General features: G+C 45.8%; 1 protein-coding gene across 3 annotated transcripts in view; it reads right to left on the reverse strand.

The window, feature by feature from the left end:
- The window catches only part of nrp1a (neuropilin 1a), a 60,371-nt gene that overhangs the window by 37,827 nt on the left and 10,521 nt on the right, over positions 1–12,023 (reverse strand). For all 3 annotated transcript variants that reach the window (XM_023412916.2, XM_023412915.2, XM_023412917.2), the window contains exon 4: positions 2,364–2,545. In XM_023412916.2, the coding sequence (XP_023268684.1) occupies positions 2,364–2,545 (182 nt within the window). The remainder of the gene's footprint in view (positions 1–2,363; positions 2,546–12,023) is intronic.

Genomic DNA, 12,023 nt, shown 5'->3' on the forward strand with positions numbered 1-12,023 from the left:
AAAGCATAATGAAGGTCTGGATACACTAAGGAAGCAAGAGGAGTGAAAAAGTTCTGTCCTGGGTTTAATCTGCGGCAACACCCCTGGAGCCCCCCCCCCCAGTCATAACTTCCCTCTGGATTCCATCAGCAAAAAGCACAGATCCTGATCTAGCTTCAACTCTCTGGTCCTGACTTTCTATCTTACAATCCATATTTCTTGCTAGATCCATATTTCCTCATATCTCAGCGCCGTACGAGTGCGTTCAGCAGTTTCTCCCCTAGCGCAACTGGGCCTGTAACACGCCTCATTTATAATCACCCCAGGCTAATAGATGAGAACGGGAAATACCAAGAATTTAGTAGATTTAACCGGCCCATCGAGGGAAACGAAGCAGCATTGATGAGTTTGCGTATGCTGGGGCGGAGTGTCGCTTTGATCTCCTAAATGGACGCACACTCCACCAGCTGCCCCGCCGTGGTGGTGACATGCACAAAAGCCCAGACACACAAACACAAGCACAAACACACACTAGCTCAGATTAAAAGGAAGGAGGGACCTTGCAGGGCCATTCATCTTGTCTCCGAGGTCACAGGGGCCGTCCCATAGAGTGCTGCTGAGGTTAATTAATGAAAGTGGAGTCTGTAGCACCTGTCTGCCTACTAGTCACTCTACAGATATGTGTTGTCCTCCCCCTGCTTCTTTTAGTCCAAACAAAGCAAGGCAGCCAACAACAGGACATACTCCCTCATGTCCTGTTGTGTTCAGATAGACATCCCCTCAAGATATTTGTGGTTTATCATACCTTATTCCTGACTAAAATTACCCAGAGTTCTTAATTTTAGGTTGAACACAAAGGGAGGAACCTCAAATTGATGAGATACCGTAGCAGCACTCAGAAACATGAGGAAGTGAAAGCATTTCCTGAACTTAAACACTGTTAAAGGGCCCATAATTTACATTTTTCCTGTGTTTTATTTGAAGTGTTGATCCATCAGAAGACATATTTGTGGTTTTAAGAACCAAAAAGCATCTCAATGTAGTTTTCTCTGGAGCTCTAGTAAAAACAGGTCAGTGAGCCAATCAGAAAAGAGGAGGCTCTGGGCCTCTCCTCTGATTGGCTGACTGTTTTCTAAGTTATCAAATGAAAATAAAGCAGATTTCAGGTAAACACTCAGAGAAACCAAATCTTGCAAGGTTGGGTGGTGGGTCCATGTGGGTGGGGCTTGGGGCCTTGCTGAGAGCGGTGACTGCTTTGTTGTGACATCACAAAGCAACAGAAGTCCTGACGGCTGGTTTTAAGGCTCAGTTTCTGAATACAGGTTGTGAGCATTTCTCTGTGGACCGAGCGCTTTGATACTTTCACAGTATTAATAAAGAAGCTAGACCTGATCTATAATCAAAACAGACATGGAAATCTACCTTTATACAATATGGGACCTTTAATTGTATTGAAGTCACTTTCTCCAGAACCAGTTAGTCACTGGTTATAATGGCAAGCTCCTGTCCTTGCTGTGCTGGTCCTAACTTACCAATAAAACAATAAACCAACACCTGAAACAGCATTTGTTGAATCAAAATTCAGCAAATTATGCCCTTGCTTATTATACAATATTTCACATCAGACAAGAATTGCTACAATTATGGAACATATGGGGCTATGATTCATTGGTTTTGAATGCAGCATATTGCTTGCCATATTGTGATTGCATAATTTGATGCTCTGTTGCTTTGACTAAATCACAAACAAACCATGAAATTAGACAGAGAGGCTCTTTCTTGCCCCATTATCAGAATGATTTCTCCAGCTTTCACACCGCATCCTGCTCTGTTGGTGTGATGGATTCAGCTAAAGACAAATCATTCCAAAATGATCTGTGATGTGGCGTCATAACAGTGCTTTCCTACCCTTAAGTCAAGAGCTACTTTAAGAAATCAAGTGAATCATTTTAATATCAATAAATCATTAACATTTTGTTTTAGGCGTATAAGTGCAATCAAGATCAGAGCATCGCTAGGAGAAGCTTCTTGTTGTGTCTACACAGAAAGCACAGCACAAAACTAGAGGATGCTGCTACTCTTCAAGTAGAAATCACTAAAGCTGTTTCTTGCAGTCCACAGATTATCTACAATTTACTGACAGCTTGGTAAATGGAAAGCTACAGGTGAGCTACTAAATGTACCTTGAGATGAGTCTTAATTTTCGTCTCTTTGCAACAGAAAAACAACCTCAAGAGAAATGTGGCTCTAAATCTGAGAGGAATCATCTTTTCTGGACTTAACCAAGGCGGCACACTTATGATGTTAACATCTCCAGTGATGCATCACGTCACGCTTCGCACAGTTTGGGTAAAGTGAAGCTACGGCTGCATTAGGCCACACACCTGTCTTGAAGATCTCATATCGGATGGAGAAGCCTGCTCCGTGGGTCTCGTAGTCAGACACAAACTTGATGAAGAGCTGGTTTCCAGAGGAGACGACCGGAGAGGGGGCGATCTTCCCGCAATACTTCCCCACCAGCTGACCGCTCTCGTCCACGCCGTCCCGCACCTCCACGTAGTCGTACCTGAGCAAGGCAAGAAAGAGAGAGGCGTGTCAGTCGTACTGCGCGTTCAAAAACATATTCTCTTTGAGGTTTGGTTTTCATTTTATCCTGTTGAAATAAACTAGTTAGTTGGCATCTAGGACATTTCTGCTGTGTTGTTTATACTGTGCATGTATGATGACACACACACATACGCATACACATTCATACTCAGAGGAGCACACAAACACAGAACAACACAGCATATTGTGCAGGTAATGTAGTGGAAATAAAACACTGTGTACTAATGAGGTCTCAGGTTAAAACTCAGAGAACAGGTGGGCAGGCTTTGCCTTCATTATATCGACCTGGCACACACACACACTGCAGAGGTTTTGTGCTCCCAGCAGCACCGAGGTCAGGTTTACGTAACTGCTTCAACTTCTGAACTTCAGCTGAACAGTTGTCTATGTCCCGCTCAACCTCAGGATTACACTGACAGCATGTGTGTGTGACTGTTCTATAAGAGACTACGGGAATTGAAAGTGATTATATTTTGGCCTTTGGCTTAAAGTGGTGTATAGACAGAGCAGGTGGTAAAGCTATTAAACATACAACCACACACACACACACTCAAACATCGCATTCAAATGGAATTTCAGACCCACGGCTATTGAAGGGAGCAGCCGCCTAATTGAGTCAGCGCAGAGTTCGGGAGCAGAAGAGGAAAACAGCTTTGAAATAGGATTGGGAACAGGAGCCATGACTGACGCCCACGCACACACACACACACACACACACACACACACACACACACACGGAATCTGGCATGAGAAACTTAAGATGCTAGAGGAGAAAATTTGAGTGACTGGGCAACGAGGGTGGTCTAAACAGCCTCTGGTTATCACTGTGTATGTTTTCAGAAACTTGTTAAGAGGGTACATTAAATGCAATCGAGTTCGTTTTACTCCACTGCCCGCATGAGTGTGCGTGTGTGTGTGGGTGTGTGTGTGTGTGCGTATGTGTGGGTTCAGATGACTTTTCCGTGCTGTGCTTTGACTGTGAGTGACGGGGCGAGCACCGCTCCAAAAGCAGATTTCGGTCCAGGTTTCCTAATTGCCCATAACGTTCGTTCCCGCCAAGTTTTCAGCTCTGAAGGCGACTTAACAGAACATGTTCCTGCCCTAAACCCTGATGACCTGCCGCCGCCCTCCTCCATCTCCATCAGACACCGGAGGAGAAAAATGCAATTCACACACAGTAAGTACTGAAATTAATTCTAATGTATGTAAAGTATAATGCGCAACAGGTGTGCAGACACATGCAATCACACACACACACACACACACTCCTTCTGTCTGTATGTAAGTATGTGCCCTCTGGGCAAAGGGGCCTATTTTCACGGTTTCGCTTGATTCCCAAATTACTGTCAAAACATCAGGCCTCCTTAGCGATTCTGAACACACTTAATTCACAGGATTTCGCACAAAAAGGCGATTTACACTTTGAATGATGGCTCAGGGCGGGCTAAGTCCCTCAGGTGGGGCCTGACATGTATCCACACGCACTGTTTTCCAGCTTTTTCTGTGTTTCCTTCACCTGCCTCAAAGTCAGAAAACATGTTTGTAAAACAGAAATCAAATTACCGGAGGTGATTTGTGGGGGACTTGAGGAGGGAGGGTCTACCGGGTTTCCAAATGCAAAATATAGTAGTGGGAGTCAACTTGTGACGGGGCGAGACAGAGTGTAACTCAATGTGGAGTTGGACAGAAGTAGCACTGCTTGAAATTGCGTCCCCTGAGGAGATGCGGTGGATGACTTCACTCATCTCTCTGTTCAGAGACGGTGATCTGAGGTGATCCGAGCTGTCAGCATGCATCAGGTGTCTCCTCTTTTTCTTTGTCTCTCCTTTAAATTTTTATCGTCTCGGGTTAAAGGTTTGCTATGTGGCGAGAAAGCCGCCGTCTGTCTCTAAAAGACCCGATATCCAGCCCTTTCTTCCACTCCATGCAGACATTCATTACAAGTCTCATCAAACACTGTCTGGAAATGGTTTCCCTCCACTTGAATTTATACATTTTAAAACCCTTTATGAGCTCAGTCCTCTCATTTCTGTCGCCTTCTGTGTGAAATCCCCGGCTTGGGTTTGTTTGTTTGGCTTCTCCTCATTTCTCTTTGCTGTGTTTCAGAAGCTTGGCTTCTTCCACAAGTACCACTTTGTTTCAGCTACTTTATCAGCTGCAGCTCTGTAAAAAATACTAGTTACACATGGTGTTTACAATGTTATCCCCCCTCCCTCCTGCTTTGCGGCTAACCGGGCCATAATTTAGTTTAAAGGGCTCCCCTGAAGCAGGGATCGGGTTTCTTTTGTAATGATGTCATTGTCTAGTTTAGTCACCAGAGCAAATATTTATGAGAAAGAATTTAAAGTCTAACCAAAGTTACAAAACTCAGATAGATAGATAGATAGATAGATAGATAGATAGATAGATAAAATACACAATGAAATAAAGTTTAGTGTGTTTCTGCCTGTGGTGAAGTGGTTTGTGTTCATCACAATAGACTGAAAAAATATTCCAAGAAGATGCAGCAGTGTGTTTTCCTCCCCAAATTTGATCTATTTGTGAAATCAATTCCTTTCCTCTCCTCTCCATCTTTTGATTCACAGCTCACAACGGAGAGCATCAATCTTTCTGTAGCTCTGCTCTGTTCTATCAGCAGACTTATAATTCACCTCAGAGTCTGTGTCTCTGCAGCTATCTGACTCCTCCCCTGCAACTGCCAAAAGCTGAGCATTGCCAGACGCCTAAAAAATTGATGCTGAGATGCATCACTGAGATGAAGAAGGAGAGGAGAGCAAGCTGCTGCACATTTGAAGGAGCTGAGCAAGTGCATGATATACTGTGTGCGCAAATGTGTGCACATGCAGATCATTATGCACATTGTGTGGCATTATGCATTTAGTGTAGCATGTAATCATATCTGTGCATGTGAACCGAAGCCAAATAACTAATGTTTTCATTTCGGCTGTCCTCACAGAGAAAATAGTCTTATTGTTGCTTCTATTTCAACTCGTCGCACCTCCAGAAAAGCTGTTTATTGCATTTTTACCCTGGTGCATCATCAGATGGGATGGCCCCCATAAAGGCGGCACAGTGGGAGAGAGGATGCAGATGGAAAGAGAGAATACGCCCTGGGGGGTCCTCACTGTGCTCTATGTGCGAGGACAGACAGAGAGAAAGAAAGAAGAGACCTCTAAAATTTCTCTATTTGTGCCTAAATGACTGGTGCTTCAGCCAGAACTCCTGCGATTCTGCACCAGTGGGTCCACACGCTCCATCCAAGCCCTTATCATCTGGAAGACATTATGGGGAACGCTTGGCGGGGGCAGTCTGACGCCTCCGAATCGCTCTCCTGTTGCCGGCCGTGTTAAATGTAGCTCTAATCCACTGCTCTTAACACCTGTGAGGACTTGCTTCTGGGGTTGAGAGTCTTCATGGAAGACCGGAGGACAGGTAACAACCTCTATCTTGGATCATACAGGAGGAAGATGAACGTGGCCTACTTTTAGGCCCCGGATGGTTTCACGTTTTCGGGGTTTGCCTCTTAACTCCGTCCTCCTGACCTGTCGAGTTAAACTTAGATTCCTCTTCTCGCAGGTGAAGTGTGTGGTGATTTTTTTTTCTTTATGTTGTATCGCTGCTGTTGTTGTTGGTCTTATTCCTCATGACAATACAATCCAGTTGAGCCACGCACCTATTTATCTGTCTAGTCTGCTTTGGGTCTGGGTGGGCCTGTCAGCACGCCACAACACACACACACACACACACACACACACACTGATGATTGCACATACACACACACACACACAGTGAGCTGCCTACCACAGTGCTAATAGTGAAAACGGTTTGCCAACCCAGTGGGGAAATTAAAGGGAAAAAAGAGAGGGGTAGGGGTGTGAGGGGGGGGGAGTGGAGTGAATGTAATTCTCAACGACCTTCGCTTCACCGACTCAAATGTATTAGCTCGCCTTCTTTCTTCAGGCACAGAGAGAAAGCAATCCGCTAGTGTCAAACGAGAACATTAGGCCTCCTCGCAAAGCCAAAGAGAAGGCGACAAACCGCTGGTCTAACAATATAACAGTTATATTGCCTGAAGCTTTCCCATGGAAATAATCTGTCCTCCCTCTATAAACGTCCGCTTGATATGGTTCTACAAAAGCAATACAATCTGAGGCAATGGAATAACACTATGACAGACTGTATAAGCCTCATACAATTGGTTAGAGTTCTTAATCAGACCATTTATAAGCTCCAGCATTCTGTGGGAAAACCCCAGAACAAGAGCTCTTTCTTTGCTATTACTCTCTTTGGTTCAGCTGTGTACGGAACAAATGCCTGACGCTTTTCACCGCCATTTCTCTTTCTGTGGCTGTCACAGTGTAACCCGCTATTGCACGAAAACATGTCACCTACAACATGTCAAAACATCTCCCGAGTAACACAGGTGAAAAGGCCTCTACAACACGCTCGGGACAGCTCTGTGAGGCCCGGGGAGGCTGAGCAGGAAAAGGGGACGTTGTTGTCAGCTGTCAGGAAACTCGAAGCCCGTGACTTCACAGGTTAACGAGTCTCGGCTAACAAACTGTCATTGGGGCTCCAGGAAAACATCATTAACATTTGTACAATGGGGCCCGAGACAAGCTGATCGTCCGACTTACTCTTTCCGAGCCTGGAAGGGACATATCGCTGAAATAAAATGATCTCTTTCTCCACTTTCCCTCCCATACTGCCTCCCGTCTCGCATGTGACATTCATTAACCTGAGCTAGAATAACAAGTTCCTTCTTTCCTTGGGTCCAGTGCAGTTGTAATGACCCAAGCGTCATCTTGCCTGGACACACAAGGAAGAGCAAAAAAAGAAACCTGGGCAGTAAACCAGGTCTACATCTTAATGTTTCAGCCACAAACATTAACCCTGGTGACTTGCTAACATTAAGAGTTTTATAGAAGGGAAAGACCTCATCGTTAAAACAGAAGCTTGACCACGAGGCATGAAAAAATTAGGAGGCTTTTTTAAAGCTGTCACCCTCATCCACTGATGTGTCTCTACTTCTGAATCTGCAGAAAATTATTGCAGGGCCTCAGAATGCGCCAACCCACCGAGTGGGATAAACCACCGACCAATCAGAGCTGATGGGTTCAGAAGTGGTTCCTTGTCGGGGAGGGGAGAAGGGTATTATTGCTTTTGCTCGCCACCACGCTGCCGCACGGATGGATGGAAGATAAAAAAGATGGATATTCCCCGCCCAGACGGCCCAGCTGCACCCGTCCGACGGGCCTCTTTGGGGTGTCACCCCCGGCATGGTTAGACTCAGCGCTGTCATATTTTTAGACGCCGTCGTGGCTGTTTTTGGTTTTGTGGCGGCCTCGGCCACACGTTTGTAAAGCATATTCGCTTTCCTAAACAGCAATTATCATTAGCATTGATGGATTTAACGTGCCTCCATCCATTAGCGTTCCTAATTACACTGTCGAGAGGTCTGCTGTCGCCAACAATCAAATTAATGAATTCAGCTATTTAGGCTCGATTATTGCCCCCCCCCCCCCCCCCGCAACACTCACAATAATCCTTTATTCTGAAATACGAGCACAGACAGAGGGAGATTTCTGCCTCCAGGGGGGGGGGCCCTCCTGCTCACAGATGATGAACACAGACCACCTCACATGTAGGACATAAGTGTGTTCAGCTGACTTGTTTTCCCCTCCCCTGAGCGACTGCGACATGCCTGCAGGAACGGAGCAGAGCTGTGCATCTTTTCAGCTATCCTGATCCACTTCCCTCATTACGATTGACAGATGATATGTAGGTCACGATAATGTGATTATAGAAATGTGAACATGCCTCAGTAGTTAGCCACTTTTTCTATGTGGCATAACACAGCTGACTTGAAGATGAAGCAATCAAAGGTCTTGACGGTTATTATCGATATAAATATATTTATTAAAGAGGTTGATTTAAAAGATTTTTTTGTTTTAATGCATCCTAAAGTTGTTTTACAGTCAGGTCTTTTTGCTGACGTCAGAAAATGCTTCCACTGATGAAAAAGTGAAGAGAAAAATAATAATGTCCAATAATGATAATATTAAAAATAATGTAAGGGAGTTTTTAAACCAGTGAAAATACATCAATGTGCAGTACAGTGCTGATGTGCAAAGTTCAAGAAAGCTGCAGCTGTGAGCAGGGTTGAGAATCTCCATAGCACATCTTGTTATCATGACTGCAGCGAGAAGAAGTAAAATTAAATATAAAACTGCCAATGGCAAAATGGAAATACACATTTAGCACTTTTTCCTGCTAAGTGTGCTTCGGAAATGAAATTGCTTAGCATACAGCAGAGCTCCATATGTATCTTAGTGTGCAGATATGAATATTCAGGCTCTGAATGTATGCTTTTGCAAATGAAGCCACCGACCCTCAGGGTCAATTTCTAAGAAACACTTCATAGAAGTAAAGTCACAGTGTAGTAATGGCCTTATTATATAGTAATTCTGGCTACATACACCCTCTTGTGAAAAACTTTAACATGTTAACAGAGCCAGAAAACTCTGTGATAGGATTTTCAAAGGCCTGAAAAAGAAAAGCAGGAAATTGGTATAAAAGTCTGAAAAACAAGAAAGCAACGCAATGAGATCGAAAGGATGAAAAGACCCGGGTGTTTTGTCAAAGAGGGAAGAGGCAAAGAGAGGGAGGGAAAGAGAAGCACTCCAGCCCATTTCTGGGGCCATTACAGGAGGGAATGACTCCCATTTGTCCCACCTTGACATTTGAGAGGATCTCTGATTACACAGGAGCGAGGGGCGGGCAGAGGTGAGCGAAGAGAGTCCTCCACAGGGGTCTGTGGCGCGGCTCAGATGATACGCCGTCGTTACGACAATGAGAAGTCAAGGGTAAAAATAACAGGGCACTGGGAGTGGGGGTGGGGTGGGGGTGGGGGTGATGTGGCATAGCGGGGCTGACGCTCTGAGCACACTGTCGCCTCCCTGCTCTCGTCGCCCTGCTCACCCTCCAGGGCACCTACAGGGCTCAGTTACATGGATACATGCACACCCTGCAGGGAGGCCTGGTGGATATGACTCCATTGTGCAGACACATCCACATGCATACATTTCCATTAAACACAAAATGAAAATTGGTGAGAAAAACCATGTTTGTACATCTCTTCATTGGGTTCTCTATCTCTTAGACCAACCGTGACTTTCTGATAAACTCCTGGAGGAGACTTGGATCGTGACGCTAATCAAAAGCGTCCAACAACAAAACCCCATTTATTTTGAGTATGTCACACAAAAAAGGTGGTGCGTTTAGGGTTCAGACTATTACTGGATATCCTGTTCATGACTACATGATTGAGCTCCAGGAACCATGTGACAAGAATAAACATGAGGAATCATAAAGATAATTGTTAACAACCTTGAGCCAGTGACCCACTGAACTTTACATGGGACTAAAATTAGTCAAGTGAGCGCTACATGACTTCATGTTTTATGGGCTAAACAATAACAGCGACAATATGCACTCGCCAACATGGAGCGGCATAGACACTCAGACAATCATCTGTCTGTTTTCTGATGCTGTGAGGAGCTAGCGGTGCTCCCCGCCGGATAATGAGCGAGGAGCATGCCGCATTCAAAGATGGCGAGAGGGGCAGAGGAGGAAGAGAAGGGAGGAGTGGAGCTGAGCTGAGGAGGAGGTCAACTAGAGGTAAAACTCTAAGTGCTGTTCTCTCTCCTCTCCACAATGGGCAGGAAGTGAGAAAGAGTGACTGGCTAGGCAGATAGAAAAAGAGAGTGTGAAGGCATGTAAGTTCAGCCGCTGTTAGAGGTGGTGCAGGAATAAAAACAAAAGAGAGGGAATAGTGCAAATAGCTGATAGAGGTAGTTGGCAAACAGTTGTCAACACTGCTGAAGGTTCAGCGGTGAGAAGCTTGCTCTGTCTCTGAGATTCTGTTACATGGCTCTGCAACAGAGAGGAAGCTCGAGGGCAATTGTGGTAATAACTGCACTGGGAATTATTCAATTAAACACCCCATCTGCCCCCCCCCCCCCGGCGTTCTCCCTCTTTCTTTTCTTTGTCCTCCCTGCAGCCTGTGGAGGCGGCGGGGGTTGGAGGGGTTAGAGAGCAGTCTGGGCTGGGCGCTGAATGACCCGGTCATCTGGCTGGACATGCAGCCACTTGGCTGGGAGCAGGGGAGAGTGTGAACAGGCCCTGAGTGAGTGTTATGGAGGAAGAATGGGATTGTCCTCTTCAGTGTAGACAATCCGCACGCATCAGCAGCCACACCTGACCTTAAACCACACAGTAACCTTGAAACAAGACAAGCTATTTCTGGCTCTTAACAGGAAGAGGAAAGGGGATGATGAAAAAGTAAATAGGAGTGTTTTTACAATGGGCACATATTTACTAGCACAGTCAGTTGATCCGTTGCCGCCAGATTTGTGCAGTTTCCTTTGAATGTGGATCAGCCCTTCTTTTAAAACCACATCCTTTATTTCATTCTGATGGCTGCATTGTTCTCGCTGCGTGCAAAGAACTCTGATTTTCCAATGATGCAGCACTTTGAACGCCAAACAGTCCATGCTGCGAGGGCCACATGCCAAGCGGTGCATCTCTTCCGTGGTGCCGGGCAGAGCGGCTGAATGCTTGGCATTACGGGGCTGATCTAAGTGCTGATGGCCGGGCCAGCCCTTGCCAGCATTTGGAGGGCAAGGTGACTCTTCCAGTTACTGGCCCCGTAATCAAACTTTCCTGCCAACTTGGAGCCCGACTGTCAAGTATAGTATCACTTCCATCTCCTTTCTGGTCAAATCCTCGGGGGGATTGTGTAGGAGGAGAGGGTCTTCTTGGCACTTATTCATATATATGCAGGGGTCATCCTGGAAAGGCTGGACAGGCGCCAGAGACACAGGCGTCTAATAACACTTTCAGCACTGCCCTGCTGTGATAATGCCACACAAGGTTGCTGTGAGGCTGAATTTACAGTCCTATTTTACAATTACTGTCAAATAACAAAAGAAATAAAGCCGTGTGAAAAAAAAAAAAATGCAATGCTGGCTGCAAGGGAAAAGAAAGACCACAACTAATGTTGCCAATTTAGTGAAGCGAGATCAAGCAAAGAGCAAACAAAGCCAGCGATTGTGAGTGCTCTAACTCAATCACAGAGCAGTGGGGTACCGCCCCATCAATCACTGTCTGCTTGCCATCCCGGCCGAATCAGGCCGAGCTGAGTGGTGGAGAAACACCAGCGGGCCACGGCAGCCCGCTGTGCGCAAACACGGTGACCGAAAATGACCCCGGGGTGTCTGGGAGCTGAGACAGGAGGGTCCTTGGCTTTACTTCCTACCTACCTTCCCTCTTACCCATTGCAAACAAACTTTACTTCACCCAGAGCCCCTCCAGGGACCTGCTTGATTGTTTGAGTAAAGAGCGATGTGGTCGCTGAGGCCCCCCGCCCCCCACCC

Source organism: Seriola lalandi, unplaced genomic scaffold (assembly GCF_002814215.2).
Source record: "Seriola lalandi dorsalis isolate HSWRI2012SDOR001 ecotype SW California unplaced genomic scaffold, Sedor1 jcf7180002054494, whole genome shotgun sequence".
Lineage (NCBI taxonomy): Eukaryota > Metazoa > Chordata > Actinopteri > Carangiformes > Carangidae > Seriola > Seriola lalandi.